Here is a 20174-nt window from a genome sequence, read left to right on the forward strand (position 1 = left end):
GAAAAGCTCTTTTCAAATTCGATGTCTTTATCAAAAACTAAACATCTTGATTCTGCTTTTATCACTCTTGACTTCTTCAATGTAATGTAAAAATCTTTCATGCCATTATTCATTTATCAATCATTATTTCAAATTCAAAAAGTAAGAATGCATTTGCACATTTATTCCATTGTAGGGTATTAAGCAAAAAAGAATAAGAATGGTTGAGAAACAGTCAACAAAAGAAGCACACAAAGAGTGAAATAGAATGTCTTTTATTAGCAAAAATGTTGGCAAACTTTGGCTAAGAAAGAATTACAAGGATAAGTATGAGGAGACAATTCCCAAAAATGAACAATTGGATAATCATGATAACACATCTCAAGATTCTTCTAAAAACCCAACCATCTAATGCATTTAACAACTTGAAACTCCTCCGAATTTACTAGCCTCCATGCCAATAAATTTTTAAATTTAATGCTGTATTCTCCTTATCTAAGTTACCTTTTTAGGTTTTCAACTTAGATAAACTCTCTATGACTCAAACCGTCCTTTTAGGATTTTTGCCTTGAGTCATCCTTTTTCATTCACTTTTTTTCTTTTTTTTCATTTTTTTATTTCATTTTTTCTCTTTTTTTTTCAAGCATAGTACTTTTTCATAGCATAAAATTTATAGGATGAGGTAAATCATTTTCATCCATCTCAGTCAGTATCAATGCTCCATCCGAGAAAGCTCGTTTCACCACATACGACCTTTCTCAATTCAGAGTTTATTTTTTTTTATTATCATGCTAGGTTGGAAAGATTCTATTTAAGACCAACTCTCCTTCTTGAAAGTAACGGGGTTAAACTTTTTTATCATGAGCCCTTATCATTCTTCTTTGATATAGCTGATTATGACACAATACAGTCAATCTCTTTTCTTCTATGAAATTTAACTGTTCATAACGTTCTCGAATCCATTTAGCTTCTTCCAATTTAACTTCTTTTAGAACCCTCAAGGATGGGATCTCCACTTTCACTGGTAGTATAGCTTTCATCCCATAAACCAAAAAAATAGGGTTGCCCTAGTAGAGGTACGTACTGACGTTCGATATACATGTAGTACAAACAGTAACTTCTCATGCTAATCTTTATAAGTCTTAGTCATCTTTTCAAGAATTCTTTTGATATTTTTGTTAGCTACCTCAACTGTCCTATTCATTTTCAGATGGTAGGATGTCGAGTTATGATGCTTGATCTTGTATTGAGCACATATTTTTTGCATCATCTTACTATTTAGATTCTTGGCATTGTCTTAATTATTCTCTTTGAAAGTTCATATCTACAGATGATCTCTCTTTTTATGAACTTAAAAAATCACAAATCATGTTACATTTGCATATGATGCAGCCTCTACCTATTTTGTGAAGTAATCTATCATCTTAAAAATAAACTTATGCCCATTAGAAGCCTTTGGGGTGATAGGACCAATGACATCCATGCCTCACATTGAGAATGGCCAAGGTGGTACCAAAATATATAAAACAGATGGCAGAACATGAATCTTATCAGTATATATCTGACATTTATGGTATTTACGAGCATAGTCAATGCAATCACTCTTTATTGTCAACCAGTAGTATCCTGCTCTCATGATCTGTCTCACCATCATATATCCATTGGTATGTGCCCACATATTTCATCATGCACCTCTTCAATGATTTTTCTTACTTTAACCCTACTTACGCATCTTAGTAATACTTGATCATAATTTTTTTTTTACAAAACATCCTCATCCAAGAAAAAACTCATAGCTAATCTTCGGATGACCCTTTTATCATTATCAATTACTTGAACTGGGTATTACTGATCCTTAATATACTGTAAGATATCATAATACCAAAGTTTCCCATCTTTCTCTTTTTTTATATTGGAGTAATGAGCTGACATATCCTTAACATCTAGCCTGATGGGCTGAATGTCAATATTATCATTAATTCAAATCATTACAGCTAGAGTAGCCAAGACATTGGTAATCAGATTCTCCTCTCGAGGTAAATGGTCAAACTGGATATCTTCAAACTATTTTATCAACTCTAAAATATATTTATGATATGGGATGAGTTTTGAATATCTCGTTTCCTATTCTCCTTTCAACTGATATACAACTAGAACTGAGTCTCCAAACACTTTTAATTCTTTCACTCTTCTATCTATAGTAGCTTATAAACCTATGACACATGCCTTATATTCAATGATGTTATTTGTGTAATTAAAATTTAACTTCGATAGTATTGTTCTTTTGAAAAGATCAGAATCACCTTAATTCCATGTCTCAAGGCATTGGTAGCTCTATCAAAATATATTTTCCAACACTTTTCTTTATGTTTTCCCTTCTCCAATTAGGAAATAGTCATTGGATCTTCATCAAAAAATTTTAATCTCATTGATTCATATTCTTCAGTAGCACAATCTACAAGGAACTCAACTATAGCACTCCTTTTTATTACCTTTTAGCTTACATATATAATATTATATTTCAAGAGCATGACTTACCATCTAGTAATTCTTTCAGACAAAAAAGGCTTCTCGAAGATGTATTTAATTGGATTAAGTTTTGCTATGAGCCATGTGGTATGATAGAGCATATACTGTCTGAGTTTTTTGGCAGTCTATGCTAATGCACAACATATTTTCTCCAATGAGTAATACTTGGGTTCATATTCTGTAAACTTTTTACTCATATAGTAAATAGCTCTCACCTTTCACCTAGACTCATTTTGTTGCCCTAACACACATCCCGTTGAATTCTCACACATTGTCAAGTATAGAATTAAGGGTTTCTCTGGAATAAGTGGCACCAACACTAGAGGATTTGACAAGTATTGCTTAATTTTATCAAAAACCACTTGGCATTCCTCATTCTATTCTGTAAGATTATTCTTGTGGAGAAACTTAAATATGAGATCACATTTGTAGGTAAGTTGAGAGATGAACTGAGAAATATAATTCAATCTATCTAAAAAATCTTGAACTTCCTTTAATGTATTCAGAAGTAATAAATTTTGAATGGCTCATATCTTGTCTGGATCGACTTCAATCCCTTTTTCACTAACTACAAAGCCTAGTAACTTTTCTGACTTTACCTCAAAGGTGCACTTGGCTAGGTTTAACTTGAGTTAGAATCTTCTTAACTTTTTAAATAACTTTTTGAGATTGGTAACATGATCTTCACCTTCTCAAGATTTTGTAATCATATCATCTATATATACCTCAATCTCTTTATGCATCATGTTATAGAAGAGCGTCACCATGGCCCTTTAGTATATTATTCCAGTATTTTTTAACCTAAAAGGCATGACTTTGTAACAAAAGGTTCTCCCCATAGTCACGAAAGTAATCTTTTTCATATCATCTGTAGCCATTTTTATTTGATTATACCCTAAGAACCCATTCATAAAAGAGAAAATTGAATGTCTAGCCGTGTTATCTACCAGTGTGTCAATGTGAGGTAAAGAAAAGTTATCCTTTGGGCTAGTCCTATTCATATCACAATAGTCTACACACATTCATACCTTTTCATCTTTTTTGAAAACTGGTACTATATTAGCTACCCACTTTGGATACTTAGCCACTTACAAAAAACTTACATCAAACTATTTCTTCACCTCTTCCTTGATCTTTAGTAACATTTCAAGCTTTATTCACCTCAGTTTCTGCTGGACTGGCTTACATTATAGCTTTAGAGGCAATCTGTGCTCTACTATTTCTGTGCTCAGCCCTGACATATCTTGGTAAGATCAAGCAAACACATTTATGAATTCTTGAAGTAGATCTACCAAATATTGTCTATCTCTTGATGAAAGTGAAGTACCAATTTTGACATCTTTTTTATTCTCTTCATCTCTCAGATTCATAAGTCAACTATCTCCTGATGAGGCTCAATTGACTTATTTTCTTGTTCAATCAATCTTATTATGTCCAGAGGCATAACATATTCCTCAGAATTCTCTTCATTATCAAGTTCATCAGTGTTAATTAAATTCTCAAAACTAACCTCTTGATTGTTATCATAATTATCTTCATGCTCATTTAAGAACCTAAAATTGAATGAAATGGGATATGTTGGCAAGATGTGTTTGAAAAAATAAGAATAATGAAGACACAAGAAGAAATGAATGAAAATGCATCCTTCATAATCTTTATTAAAATAATAAAAGATAAATAACCCAAACAAGAAAGATCACCCCAATACCTTGGGCAATAACTATTAGGATATATAATTACATTGAATTAGTTTCAAAGGTCAAAGGTATTTCAATGGCACTCTAATTTTCAGCTCATAATCTGACAGATAAAAGCAGACCCATCATTCTTGATTAAGCCCCATTTCATCTTTAATAGCATGGATAGTTAATTGGGTAAAAACTTTTTTCATACTTTTTCTTGTATCTGGGTACATGAATCTTTTAGGTCTTAAAGTCTCATACAAGTGTGGGATAATTATTAGTCTTATTGTTTTACCTGCTGGCCTTCTCTTGATTTCTCATTCTGCTACTTCATAGCCTAGGCCTAGCCTTTCACCATTATCCACCACTGTTGGGGGTTCTTTTATTCCTTACAAGCTCTTACCTAGTCATATTCTTGGATATCAGTCATTATTGATGATTTGACTTATCACTATTTTTTTTTTAAAAATTGATTTTTAAATCTTTCACCTACAAAGTTGATTAGTTTAAAATATCGATAAGAACATTCATTCACTTCTTCGGTAGCTTCCACATATGGGGCATTCAAAGGTTAGGTCACTAGCATGTCTTCCTCCTAAAATACTACCACTAACTGGCCTTCTATATTGAACTTAATTTTTTGGTGAAGAGTAAAAGGAACAGGCCATGCCATGTGAATTCATGGCCTTCCTAGTAGACAGGTATAAGATGGAGAGATATCCATTACTTAAAATTTCACATTAAAAGTGTATGGCCCAATTTATAAGGGCATCTCGATATCTTTCAGGACTTTTCTTTTGGTCTCATCAAAAGTTTACACTATCATTTAACTATTTTTCATATGAGAGTAGTCGATAGATAGCCTTGCCAAAGTTGACATAGATATGACATTGATAGCAGAGCCATTGTCAATAAGAACTTTAGCCATGATATGGCTCTTACATTTGACTGTGATATGCAGAGCCTTAGTACTTCTTCTTCTTTGTGGAAAAATCTTATCAGCATTGAATGAAATATAATTTGGCATGACTAAATTTCTAGCCAAATAGTTCACATATTCAATAGATACATTATGTGCCACATATGCTTGGTTTAATGTTTTCAGTAGGGTATTTCGATGTGGTTCCAAACTTAATAGCAATGATAATAATGAGATTTGTGTTAGCATTTTGTTCAACTGTTCAACAACTGAATATTCATTATGTTTTACCAACTTCAAGAATTCACAAGCCTCTTTTTCTGACAATGACTTCAGACAATCCTCTTCAGATTTCATTTCAGGGTTATTTCATTCTTCTCTTACCTTAACTTTCTTTCTTCTAGCCTTCTCTAATATTTTTGGAGTGTACATCTTCCACTTTGAGTAATGCCTCATACACCAGTTATTTTGGAGGCATCAACTTTAGAGATATTTTCTTTTTACCCCTAAATTACTGTATTATAGCCATATTTTTAGGGTACAACTTTATCATCCTTATATGAGAATAGAGTCAAAACTTTAAAAGTTACCGGCCTGAGAATGAGTTTATCTAGGACTAACTTTGACTTATTCCCGTAATTAATCATCATCAACTTTGGAAACAACTTTGCAAGCTTATCTTTCACGGATACTTGAACGTTTTTTGAAACTTTTCCTTTTTCATAGACTTCCAACTAGTATAAATCTAAGAGCTTTTGCACCTCTTGGTGAAACTGCTCACAAGTTTTGATAGGGTGACCATCTTTTCCATTATGATATTTACAATTAGTGTCTGCTATATATACTCCATGATAGCTGTGTAGACTTACTGGTTGTATTATGTTAGCTTTTCATAAAATATCAAACAGTTGACTAAGAGGTGTCTTAATATCTACCACTTTTTTTTTCAAATAGCACTCATGTTTATTACTCAGGGCATTCACATTATGATTAGGTAAAAGATTATCACTAACATTTGGTAAGTTACCCTTTCTGTATCAAAACTAATCATTTCATCCTTGATCAGTTATTGTACTTTATGTTTTAAAGCAGTATAATTTTTAATGAAGTGACCAGCGATCTCATAGTGATAGTCACAATGAGTTGTGGGATCATACCACTTAGGGTAAGGTGACTTGAATGGCTCTAATTTACTAGAAGTAATCAGATGACTATTGTAAAGCTCACGATATAACTTTATATAGGTCATAAAGATTAGATCAAATACAGACTTTTTACGAGTGGTTCATTGCTCCTGAAAACTTTCCATTGGACTGCTTGGATGGGTCTGAGGTCTTGAGGTAGGTTGAGTGTTAGGACTGTATGTGACATTCTAAGGTTTGAATGAAGGTTGATATGCTTGAGGGTAGGATAGCTATGGGATAGGTTGGTATGGATAAAGAGAAGTGTTATTCACATCAGGATAATATGGGAGGTATCCTTGTGATGGGTAAGGTTAATAACCCTTGAATTATTACCTATCAAAGCTCACAGCTTGAGCTTCAGTCTCTTTCTTCTTCAGGGTCTTTTTAGTGGATGCTTTACCTCCTTCTAGCTTACCATTCTTGATGGCGCTCTCAATAATTTCTCTTGAAATTATTATATCAGTAAAATTTTTAGTTGCATTCTTTATCATCTTTTTATAATAGAGAGATTTTAAAGTGCTAACAAATAGTACTGTAGTCTCTTTCTCAGTTAGAGGGGGTTGTATTTGAGAAGCTACGTCCATTTATCTTTGGACATATTCTTTAAAAGACTCATTTACCTTTTTTTTCAGGTTCTGTAAAGATAAACGGTCAGGAGCTAGATCCATAATATGTCGATATTGACTAATGAAATTATGAGCCATATCACTCCAAGAACGAATGCGGATTTTGTCCAACTAGACATACCACCTAGCAGTAGAGCCTGAAAGACTATCTTGAAAAATATGCATTAATAGTTTTTTATTATCGACATGGGCTGTCATCTTCTGATAGTATATGGTGATATGGGTTTTTGGGTACTTCGTACCATCATATTTCTTAAATTTTGATACTTTAAATTTTGATAGAATGACTACATCTGAAACTAAGCACAGCCTAGTAGCATCAACAGAACCATAAAATTCAATCCCTTCTATGGCTCGTAATCTTTGTTCAAACATACTAATCTTTGAACTTGAATGGGTTTTACTACCTTTTCAGTAAATACAGGATTTATATAGTTATGGTAATGCCCTAAATTTGAAGCTAATGGTATTCTGAGGTATACAGGATATGTGAACTGTTGTGGCAAAATATCCTATGTGGGCTAGGCTTGTTGTGGACCAAAATCCGAAGGATACAAAGAGTTAGCCACTTCTTGTGATAGGAAGCCTTGTTGACTTGTATTTTATTTATTTTTTTCCCTTGTTTAGCTTATTGAGGGCATCTAGAATCTTGCTCAACTCATTCTCAATCTTTTTCTATGTTTTTTCTAGCTTTTCAAATTTATGAGAGTTTTCTTACTCCATTTGTCTAGCTTTGGCTCTTGTGTTATATCGATGGACAGAGTTTTTGCTAGATGGAGCTATCCTTGAACCTTGAATATCATATCTTAGAATTAACAAATTTATATAACTATCTCATGGTTACTTTGTTAAGTGTAATGAGTGAGAATACAATGAATGAAATGCATGTATATAAAGAATATTTGCCTTAAAACGATGCTTAACTAAAATATTTCATTTATTCCAAAGAACTTTTATTTACATTGAGTTTATCATCATAGAGTTATAACCACAAATTCATTTAATTTGCTCATATTGGGCCTTGGCTTCATCGATGAAGTTCAATAGATGCTGTCCATATTCTCCTACTGGGGCCATCACTTGCTTTAATACCTCTGCCTCTTCTACCATCTCTTTTGCCTTATATACCTTTTTACAAATTTGAGTTGTTAGGTGCTCAATGTACTTTTGTTTTCCTAAGTTCTCTCTTTTACTACACTAAACTTGGTATGATAACTCTCTATACTCTCTAACCAATGTAGCAATATGGTCTTCTTGTTCATTCAACTTTTATCTCAACCTTTTTAGGTAGCTATTCAACATGTTATTCTTTGTCTATACTTAGGTACTTTCTTCTTCCAATTCAGTATATTCTTATTTCAATCTTGCATTCTCTTCAGTTAGCTCAACAATTGTTATCTTTTTTGCCCTTTCTCTCACACATAACCTCTTATGTTCTTGGTGTAGCTCTGCTAAGTCTTCAATAGTTGTATCGCATTCTCTAACAATCTTACAAACTCTGGCTTCATGTCTTTCAACTCTATCTTTCCACTTATCTTTTTTTTTTCGAAGCTTCTAGATTTTTTGCTTTAACTTATCCTTTTCAGACTCAAATTTTTTTGTCACAAGCTCTAATTTTGATGATGTCTTTTCAAGCTTTTCTCCTATTGGCGGTTGAAAGCTTTCATAAGTGAATACCATTTTTTGTATTCGTCTTGCTGTCCAAAGCAAATACCCTAGAGTGACTTTATCAATAAACGGTCCATGACTCACTCTTTGAGGGTTTTTTCATGCTTTAGTCATCTCATTTATCCTCTGAAATGTTTTTGGCTCACTGTAAGAGAAATCTAACTGTTGAAGCCCATGCGTCATAGGAATGAACTGTTCTGTCCTAAACTGCCTTCTCACTAGAAGTGGTGCATAACTTATTACTCCCTATAAATCCAAAAGTGGGACCACAGTATTATCTCTACACTGATACAACATAGGTTCACGATTCATCCACGTGACCAACCATCTTACTTCGGTACTTTAATTTTTATAGAAAAGCTATCCACTCTTTTTTAGACTTTTGTTCTGACCACCTATTTTCACAAAATTCCTTGATCGGAGCTCGATTGCAAACATAAAGCTTCGAAAAAGTACCTTTTCTCCATTCGAAATGATTTTTCATCCATAAGTATAATAACTGTATGCAGCCTATAAAATACCTTCCATTTTGATAATAGTAACTCAAAGATCTGATAGTCTCTGCCAATATTACTTTTAAAGGGTTACAACCATTGATCACACTCTCGAAGAAGTTAACCACCGCTATTTCAATATAACTTAAAACCTTTAAAAATATCACCATTTCGTATATAGCTAAGGCAAATACATCTAACTCCTATTCTTTGTTGGCATGTTACACTAAAAACTCATGAAAGAACTTTTAAGGTAGGCAAACCTGTTCTTGTTTCTTCTTTGTATGAGAATCCATAACTTTTTTTCCTATCCCTATGAGTTGAGCCAAACCCTTACGAAATCTTGACTTGTGTTTTTTGACATATATCTTATCAGGAGCCTTGAGGTACAAACCCAATAAAGTTGAATATTCTTTGATGGTTGGTGTCATATCAACTTCTTTGAAGATGAAACACTTATATGTAGGATCCCAAAATTACGCTGTAACTCTGATTAGTTGATTGTCGATAACTATTACGAGAAGGTGTGCTAAATGTTTGTGTCTCTAGCAAAACTTCTCTGTCTAGTTGGAATCATCTTCTTCCATATATCAACCAATTCTTCTAGATTATTTTGTTTGAGGAGGATAAATGTTTCTTGAGATGGGGTAGAATTATAGTCGATTGGTAAACAATCCCCCATCTTTAGTTACATTTTTTCTAACTAGATTTTTACTTTATTAGGTAGCTCACAAGGAGCTAATACAGATGAGAAGCAAACTAATCATTCTGTGGAGTCTATGAAAAACTTTTTGTTAAAGATCGTCTTTCAAGCAAATGTTCTTTATGTAACTTTATGATATGAGCATGAACCAATGCAAAAGAATGAGAGAAAAGGTTAGTATGCCCAAAAAAAAGAATAAATAAATAACTAAGTAAATTAAAACATCACACAGAATAAGAAGAATGAACCCTATGCTTTTGGTCAATTCTAAAAAGCAAAGATGATGGCTCTATCTATAGGTTATGTACTCTTAAGGTTCACTATATGTGGTTTGAGGTTAAAGTCTAAAGGTTCCCAAATTGCTCCTTACATCATTGTTCATCACAAACTAGTAAGGCACCCTAATCCTCGCCCATTACAGGTTACAAATGAAAAAGGTTCAATTTAAGTGAGAGTATTTCACTAGCCATTGCGAAGGCATTAAACCTCACGAAAGCAATATGTACTTTACTCCCTTCTAAAAGGACGAAGCTCGAGTATAGAGCTCATGTTATGTATATGCATATGAATGACATAATTAATAAAATAAATAAACATGAATAAATAAAAAAAAATTTATACAAATGGTTCAATTTTATTAAACTTTTGGATAACACAAATTTATTTGCTGGCCTAACTCTCGGCTTCGATATCCCTAGTGGAGTTGCCAAACTGTCATAACGTCTAGATCCAGGGATCCATCGCTAGACATTGACTTGAAGGAGTCACCACCAATCTTTTTATCTAGGTGCGATTGGCCACCTAAGGAATCTATCCTTTTAAGGAACACCTAAGTTAAGGGTCCCTAAAAGAATAGGTTTAGGTCTACTAATCAAAATAGGGTTTTAGAGTATGATTACATGTGAGAAAGGTTATAACACCCTCATAACGCCCATCGAAAGATGGTACCAGCTTAATTTTGTGTTATCCAATAAGCCTTAAAAATTTATCAAGTAATTAATTATTGAAAATTATTCTCAATTTACTCTAATACTTTTAGCAAAAAATTAAACAAATTCCCTCACTTCAAGAGTATGCAAGGAAACTACTATTTCACTTGCAGAGGCTCTATCGTCAGATTATTTAACATTAAAAAAAATTCAAAAAGAAAAGGAAATAAAATGAGAAAAAAAAAAGAATAATGATTTAGCTTTTGATATAAATCCTTCTCCCCTCAAAAACTCATTGCTTTTGTACAAAGAAAATTGATACTTTTAACTTTTCTTCAAAAAAACCTTTTTTAGAAAATTATTTTCAAAGAAAATTGATACTTTTAACTTTTTCTCGAAAATATTTTTTAGAAAATTTATTTCCAAGAAAAATTGATACTTTCAACTTTTCCTTAGAAATATTTGTTAAAAAACTTATTTTCAAGGAAAATTGATACCTTCAACTTTTCCTCAAAAATATTTTTTTGGAATTTTATTTAAAGAAAATCAAAAAATAAAATAAAATAAAATAAAAATAAAGATAAAGATAAAAATAAAAATAAGATAAAATAAGGAATACTAAATAATTCTAATATAATCAATAATGATAATAATAATAGTAAAATAAATAATAATAATAATAAATAAATAAATAAACCTTTGGAACGTCTCAGCTCGATTGAAAAATGGTTCGGCTCAAGATAGAAAATACGACTTAAAGATGCGGCTCGAGGAAGTCGGCTCGGCTCAGCTCCAGGGATTGGCTAGCATGCGGGTTAACGAATCGGGTCGGGTCAGCCCAAACAAAAACACACGGATCCTGGTAACGTACTAGCATTAAGACGACGTTATTTTGCGCAGGTATAAAAGTCAAAGAATGGGTTTTTTCTTTAGATGTGCCTTCCTCCTTCTTTCTCTTCTCTTCTGTTTTTCTTATTTCTCTCTACCCGAAGAACACAACCCAGAATCTGGTTGAATTTTCACCAGATTCTAGAAAATAATGCTGGAAACTTCAAAGTTGATCGAAAAACTCGTTGAAAAATTCAAACCTCGCAGGTAAATTTCGTCGGATTTTGGAAAATTTTCAAAAATTTTTCAAAAAAAAACTTCAAAAATTCTAAAAAAATTCTCACAAATTCCTAAAACTGTATCTAACGCAACAGAACCTTTTTAGCTTTTGTTTTCTCTCTGTGTGTGTTTTTTTGTTCGTTTTTTGTGGATCTATTTATAGGGATTAATCAAAAGAGTTTCTGATCAATCCCAATTTTCTCTTAGATTGTGATTCAATCTTTGAATCTAATTTGGACTCTTATTGAATTTCAAATTCACGGTAAAATTCTCATTTTTTGGTCAATATCCTTTAATCCCAACAAAATAATAATAATAATAATAATAGATAAATAATAAATATATATACTAATAGACAAATAATAGATAATAGTTATGATAAAAATTTATATACATTAATAGATAAATAATAATATATATTAATAGATAAAAATATATATATTAATAAATAATAATAATAATAGCAATAAATAAATAATAAATAAATAAGATATAAAATAAAAATACAAAATTGACTTACCCATTTGGACCAGGCCCAATTGATCTGGGCCTGGACCAAATTGGGTATGTACACTACACACACAGAATAAGCTTGCCCTCGCTAAGGAGAGACTCACCCAACTACCTTCACTAACATCCCATTAAGGCATCATTTGATAACATACCAATTAACCTTTAACTTGTCTAGAATCATTAAATGTAGCTCACTGTGACCTAGGATCATTAAATGCAGTCCACAATCACTCACATGATCTCTCTTCAAATTTCATATGAATTTATTATCAATTATCCTAATCATGTCATCATTTTTTTTTCTCATATATAAAGTAAAAAAAGATCTAAGTATGACGTGAATTCAAAATTTTTCCTTTTTAAGCTTTTTAAGCACACATAATACTCCATTTTCCCCATTTAAACTTTAAACACTTGACTGGCTTGATTATTAGAATATATCTTGGAAAGCCAACTCTGATGTCCTTTGATCATATTTTCTTGTTAGAAGTCCCAGCTATCCTTCATGCGACAACCATGCTATTTCTTTTCCAACCAACACCTAAAAACACTATCAATACATTTATATTTAATGTGTTATATATTTTATTTTTAAATTATACATTTTAAATAAACTTAATTTTGATTCATAAATAAAAAATAATATAATATTATTGGTGTAGGTAGATCTCTATTTTATTAAAATATTTAAAATTAATATTTTAATATTATTAAATATATTATAAAAATAAAAGTAAATAAAATATTCTTATCAATTAAATATTATGTAGAGCTAAATTTGGACTTTAAAAATTTTATCTAGAATTTAATTATTGATAGATCTAATAGAAATCCGACTTTTTTTTTTTCACTTGTAATTTTTTTTCCTATCATCTTTTACAAATAAATCTATATATTTTCACAAAAAATTATTAAATCACTTCTTTTTTTGCATATCTGTAATCCTTGACAAGCACTACTAGTACGATCATTTGTCCCTTCTTCTTGTTTTATTTGTTAGTATCAATATTAGGGTTATAAGTGTTTTAGTAATTAAACTTGATAATTTATATATTTATGTTGTATTTATTTTTTGTTAAAATGTGTGAAATATAAAAATTATTATATTAAATTTATGTAAATATATTAAATATAAAATATATTTTTTAATTTTTATTAAATTTATATATAATTTTTATTAAAATTTTAAATTATATTATTTTTATATTATTTTATATTATATCATATTTAAATTATCTTACCTATGAGAAGAGACAATTGTTTGAAGCGGTCATGTCACACTTATTCTTAGATTTCAAATGAGTCAAAACACTTGGCTTCGGTATACAGGGAGGAAATCTAGGTGCCACATGAAAATGGAAGCACTATACTTAAAAAGGAATTTGAATTATAAATTACACCACCGAAAAGCATGAAGAAAAACCGAATAAAGCCAAAGGGAGCCAACTCAACGGTTGAATTTCAAACCTCCAATCGCTCCGTCTCGAAACCCCAGAAACGCAACGGACCCTACGTGTCAGACAAAACGTCCCCGCCAATCAAACCTCCCATTGTTTTCTCTGACACGTCAACAAACTTTACTTTTTTTCCTTTTCACAAGTGGACCCCAGCTACGTGGCTGCTCCTCCTCATTAAACGTAATCATATCTTTCCCTCCAGGAAATTACTTAATTAATTAAAATTAGGATGATTAATCCCACTTAATTATCCAACAACACTCTACTCTCTACACTGTGCGCAGTGCGCACAGTTCTTTTCTTCTTCTTACCGTCTCGAAAAGAAAGGAAAAATCTTTTGCCATTTTTTCTCAATTTTAATTACTATCTGCATTTCCTTATTTTTTTAAGAAAAAGCTTAGATCTCTATCGATGGCGACTAGGCGATCTCTGGTTCTGATTTTGGCGGCGTTTCTGGCGTTTGCCTCCGTGGATGTGGCGGCGGTTGTTACTTACTCGTCGAAGCTCATTCATAGGTTTTCCAATGAGGCGAAGTTGCTTAGGGTTCCGAGGACCGGTGGCGGAATTCGGTGGCCGGAGAGGAAGAGCTTGGAGTACTACGAGTTGCTTGTGAACAGTGATTTGCAGCGGCAGAAGATGAAGCTTGGGTCTAAATACAACCTCGTTTTCCCTTCTCAAGGGAGCAAAACGATGTCGTTCGGAAACGACTTCGGATGGTATAAAAACCTACTTCTTTGAACTATGCTGTTGACTGCTATTTAACAGATCATGTAGCTTCATTTGCTTAAGTTTTCCATTTTTAAAATTTGTTCCTCTTTATTTCTAAGGATGTTGACTTTCTTTGAAGAAAAGACAACCTTTTTGCCTTTCCTTTTCTTTCGTCTTTTTTTTTTCCTTTGTTTTTAATGGACAAGGACTGCCGTTGTGCAATGCAAGTTACTGGGCTTCAAATATACAACTTTTATGTGCAAATGTTAAATTTTGCTTTTTAAATCAATATCTAAATTCATAGCTAATGGCATTGGAAATTACTGAATTGAATGTGAAAATATTTACCTAACAAATGCATTCAGGGTATGTGTTAGCATTTCCCAAAACAAAGAGATAAAATGGAGGATTTTTATCCCCCAAAAAAGAGAATGGAGAATTTAACCTATTGGTGATTTTATCAAATTTATTTTCGAGAAAGTTATATATGACTTTATGAATGAAATCTTTGTAAATATCAACTGAATTTTTAGTTCCTTGCTGTTTATGTGATTATTTAATGGACTCAGTTTCCAATTTTAGGTTGCACTACACCTGGATTGATATAGGGACACCAAATATTTCATTTCTTGTTGCATTGGATGTTGGGAGTGATCTACTTTGGGTTCCATGCGATTGTTTGCAATGCGCTCCACTGTCTGCCAGTTACTATAGTAGTCTGGTAGGCCAGCCTTCTATGATTATGTTGTTAAACAGTCATTATTTACTTTAATGACCATTTGTACATTCAAAATTTTCTGCTTTTTTGTGACATATTTGAATTGTTGTTCATGATGCTTGTTTGGTAAATATGTAGCATGGATTCTTCCACGAGGCAGGTTCACTGTCTATAATGGACCCAACTTGTTCAATGCTTTCAAAACAAAATCAGATGATTTCATATGGAATAATCAGTGATCAAAAGTTGCATCTTATTAGATATTATACCCCATACATCCCAGACACTTATGTTTGTTAGTGAAAACATGAAATGGAGTTCATTACAAAATACTTATAAGATCCATATGATAATGAACTTTAATTATTCACCTGGTAGTTTAAATTATTCACGGAATATTATTTTTGCCATGAAATTGATTTTGATTTTTAACAAGAGCATCCTGCTGTCATGTATCTTAACTTTTTTAAGAATTGGTATATATTGATATCTGTGCATCATAATTAAGGAAAATTTCCCTGCTTAATGAAAAGAAAAGAAGAAAAATTACTCAAATAGACCATTAAATACAAGACCATAAAAAGTTAAAACCATCAATTCATGATTTTGTTCCTTGAGTGATCTTTTAACTTCTCAAGCCTTTATTACATTGATAATCAGTCATGTGTCTCTCATTGATAAGTGTGTGTAGATCATTCATTTATTAAGTTCGTTGTTTTTTGAATTTCTCACTAAAGGTAATTTTTGACGCATCCATGTCACTTGGAAAAAAAGATAGGGGTTGCTGGGCTAGGGTCAAGACTAATTGTTATTATTATTATTTTTTTATTTTAATGCAATGTGAAGTCTATGGTAAGGCAAGATAGCATGTTTAGCGCTTATTTCCAATGATTGATTGGCAGGTGCTCCTTCATATATGGGGCATTTATTATGCAGGATAAAGATCTGAGTGAGTACAGACCATCTGGTTCAAGCTCTAGCAGGCACGTACCTTGCAGCCATCAGTTATGTGAATCAAGTACAAACTGCAAAAGTTCTAAGCAGCAATGCCCTTACACTGTTGACTACTACACAGAAAATACTTCAAGTTCTGGATTGCTTGTTGAGGATACTTTACATCTTGCATCAGCTGGTGATCATACATTGAACACTTCAGTGCAGGCTCCTATCATTATAGGGTGCTTTATTGATGATTACTGGCCACATTAGTTTCTTAATTTGATATATTTACTGATTTCTCTAGCGCTATCAAGGAATTGCTGTCTTCCTAACCATAGATTATTTTTTGTCATCATATTTCCTGAATACAGATGTGGTATGAAGCAAACTGGTGGTTACTTGGATGGGGTTGCTCCTGATGGTTTGATGGGTTTGGGACCTGGAGAAATTTCAGTTCCTAGTTTCCTTGCAAAAGCAGGATTGATCCGCAACTCTTTCTCTTTGTGTTTTGATGAGGAAGATTCCGGTAGAATTTATTTTGGAGATGAGGGACCAGCCACTCAGCAATCGACTCAGTTCCTGCCTTCAGATGGGAAATAGTATGGACCATTATATGTTTTTATTTAGTTCGCTTTTTTTATATATATTGTTCTCTTATTTCTTAATTCTCAAAGATTTTATGATTTCCTCTTCTGTACTGTGATTTAACTGATGTTTTTATTCAGTATGACCTATATTGTTGGGGTGGAGGCCTGTTGTATTGGTAATTCTTGCCTTAAAGAAACAGGCTTTAGTGCAGTGGTTGATAGTGGAACTTCATTTACATTTCTTCCTAATGAAGTGTATGAGAGAATAACTATGGAGGTATTATCTTTGCCTGGCAAACTCCTCAGAGTAAATTGGTTATCAATATATGTCTGATTTCATTGCTATTTTTTGATAGTTTGGCCGACGAGTCAATGCTACAATCACTAGCTATCCAGGTTATCCTTGGAAATATTGCTACAAGTCCAGGTTAACTCACTTATGTAAAGAGATTTATAAGATAGTTCCGATTTTTGCATGTGGGCACTAGAGTGTGCCTGTGGTATGCCAACATTTACTCATTTTTTTGTGAAACAGTTCACCGGAGTTACCCAAGGTTCCCTACTTGAAGCTCGTGTTCCCTATAAACAACAGCTTTGTGGTCTATAATCCTGTTTTTGTGGTCTATGGTATTGAGGTGCTTAAACTCTTTACCCCATGGAAATTTCTACAATTTTGTTTTCTAAGCTTTTTTCTTTAGAGTGGAAAAATTAATCAAGTTGTAGGACCTCTCTCTTCTGGATTTGGGAGTAAGCTGCACGTATAACTTGTTGCCAAAACAGTGAGAAATAGCCAAGTTCTACTCTCGAACATCAGTTACTTTTAGTGCAGAAATATGAAATTTCTGTTTGACTAATTTCAAATATTGACATGCCAGAGATCACTAGAAATCTCTAATGCTTGTGTGATAATGATGGTTTTTTCTGCTTTTTTGTTTTTCTTATATAACTTTTTTTTTTCTAAGAAAAGCTTAACTGATGGCAAAAACATGATCAATGACATACATCATATTTATACTCCTTGTATGATGTTATGATGGCCTCTTTTCCAATGAACCTAAAAGAGTACCACATTGCTTAAGAGAGCCAATGTTAATTGTTCATTGTTGATATACACCTTTTATTAAATAATACTTCATGGTACTCCATTTAGTGAAAATTTCCCAAAAGTTTTGTTTTGATTGAGATACCCTCTTCCTTTCCCTTAAATTTACTAGATTCTGGCTCGACCTGTGGATGGGATTTAGTATAAAACTGTGAGCTGGCGATCCTTAGAGCATCTATGATTGCTTTCTTATCATGTTTAAAAGGGAAAAGTAAAAGTAAGATTAAAAATCAAAATGGGGCTGATCTGGGCTTGAATAGATCCTGGGTCAGAGAGGTCATTTGTGAGTATATACAACTATTGTTATGCATGAAGTAATATTAGGTATCACAAATTTAATTGTACTATATAATTTGGGTTTTCACTCGTTTTACTTGACGGTTAGTAACGTCAAAATGTAAGAGCTTATTGTACTATGCTATATGGTGTAGGGATCTTTGTTCATCTTGGTATTAATGTGGAGTATGTAGTCTGAAAGTAGCAATTAGATGAGTGAAAGTTGTCAGATTTAGATGAATTCTTAACTTGATTGCTCTTGTGCAGGGAGTCTCTGGATTCTGTTTAGCCATACAGCCTGTGAAGGGGGATGTTGGAACAATTGGACGTATGCTACTGTATTTCTTTAATGCCAAAGATGTTGTTCATATTATATTTGCTTTTCATGTCTGGCTGTGCTTGTGTGCTTGTACATGCATGGGTGTCTGCTCCATTCATGTTTTGGTGTTTGAACTTGAAATATTAGTTATATTCTAAGAAAATGTATTTCTGCAGAGAATTTCATGACCGGATATCGGATGGTATTTGATAGAGAAAATATGAAGTTAGGTTGGTCACCATCAAATTGTAAGTTCTCTAGCTTATGTATGTGGGTACTGTTTTCCATCTAATCTTTGTGACTACATGGTTTTTAAATTTGATGCTGATGGGTTGTACTTGGGAGGGGCTAAATCAATGTTTTTCTACCTGTAAACTTTTTCCCAACGGCTCACCTCCTTTTCTTTTTCTTTATGGGTCGGGTGCAATGTTAATACAGCTTGATGCCAGATCCCATATGAAAAATATTAAGGTGTTGGTTTTTTTGTTTCTTCATTAAAAACATAATACTGAATTCTCAATTTTCATATTCAGGTCAAGATTTAGCTGATGGTAAAAGGATGTCCCTTGCTCCTAACGGGACACCATCAAATCCATTGCCAACCAATGAGCAGCAAAGCACCTCCGGTGGACAGGCAGTTGCTCCTGCCCTGGCCGGTAGGGCTCCCTCCAAACCATCAGCTGCCCCGACCCGTCTAGTATCATCACAATTTTGTTACTTAAAATTGTTGCCGCTGCTGTTTCTTTTGCATGTTCTTGTTTCATCTTTTCCACTAGATACTGGCACCACCCATGGCTGAATTTCATTCTCACTTAGCATCAGGTGTACATGATCCATCTTTTCTTTCTATTTTTCATCTTTTTTTCTTTCTATTATCCTAATAGTTTCTCTTTCTTTATTCTGTGTAATGTATAAATATTTGGAGCAGTCTCGTGGTCTGATGCCATCATTTTTTCCCTGTGATGGCCGTTGGATTGAGCAGAGGGGCATTTAGTATGCATCATATTTACTTTTTAATTAGAAAATTCATATCATTTTATCTATCTCTGATCTTAGTGTATTTATATTATTTATAAAACTCTTCGAGTGAAGTTAATTAATTTGGATGGAAAAATTACTCAAATGTCAAAAGATAAAACAAAAAAGAGATATATTTTTAAAGGTATTCAAATCTTGTGTACTCTATTCTGAAAAGAAATTGAGTTTAAATACTTTTAAAATTATTATGATATTTATTTATTTTACTTATAAATAATTTTATGTTCATATAATTTTTTCAATTTTAAATAATTGTAATTTTTAATTTTTTTTTACAAATTTTATCTTAATAATAAATCATCCATTATTTCACTCAGATAAATTTATTAATTTTAAAAATGACATGATACAATGAGAAAATGATATAATTTAAAATTTTAATAAAAATTATATATGAGTTTGATAAAAACTTAAAATTTATTTTGTGTTTGGTGCGTAAATATAAATTATGATATGATATTTTATATTTTATATCTATTTAATACTAAATAAACATGTTATCATGTTCTACTAAACATCTTGCATAAATCCTTGTAATAAGAGTCAAGAACTTGAAAGAAGTAAAAATTAAATTTTTATTTTTTTTATATTTGAGATTATTAGAATTTAAATTTTGATCACTAAAATTAAAAATTTAATACTTTACTATCAAACTACGTGGGATGTTGGTAAAAATTACACTTTACCTGACCTAAAA

The 20174-nt window shown here is 32.2% G+C and overlaps 1 protein-coding gene across 1 annotated transcript; it reads left to right on the forward strand.

Annotated features, from left to right (window-relative positions):
- The first annotated feature begins 14065 nt into the window (after nucleotides 1-14065).
- On the forward strand, nucleotides 14066-19482 carry LOC111316116 (aspartic proteinase-like protein 1). Its single transcript, XM_022918129.2, has 10 exons — nucleotides 14066-14506; nucleotides 15081-15219; nucleotides 16153-16394; nucleotides 16527-16754; nucleotides 16881-17019; nucleotides 17099-17169; nucleotides 17278-17377; nucleotides 18388-18448; nucleotides 18616-18687; nucleotides 18973-19482. Exons 1-10 carry the CDS (start codon nucleotides 14202-14204, stop codon nucleotides 19236-19238), a joined length of 1623 nt encoding a protein of 540 aa, XP_022773864.1. The 5' UTR covers nucleotides 14066-14201; the 3' UTR covers nucleotides 19239-19482.
- Nucleotides 19483-20174: the final 692 nt, after the last annotated feature.

The sequence above is a fragment of the Durio zibethinus genome, chromosome 24 (assembly GCF_047325235.1).
Source record: "Durio zibethinus cultivar Kanyao isolate XHJ-2024 chromosome 24, ASM4732523v1, whole genome shotgun sequence".
Taxonomy (NCBI): Eukaryota; Viridiplantae; Streptophyta; class Magnoliopsida; order Malvales; family Malvaceae; genus Durio; species Durio zibethinus.

Bases quoted from the DNA above. Each gene is read 5' to 3' on its own strand.
- LOC111316116 (XM_022918129.2), top strand. From the start codon at position 14,202: ATGGCGACTAGGCGATCTCTGGTTCTGATTTTGGCGGCGTTTCTGGCG. The intron at 16,395-16,526 runs GTGCTTTATTGA...TCCTGAATACAG, and splicing joins CAGGCTCCTATCATTATAGG to ATGTGGTATGAAGCAAACTG. The intron at 18,449-18,615 runs GTATGCTACTGT...GTATTTCTGCAG, and splicing joins GGATGTTGGAACAATTGGAC to AGAATTTCATGACCGGATAT.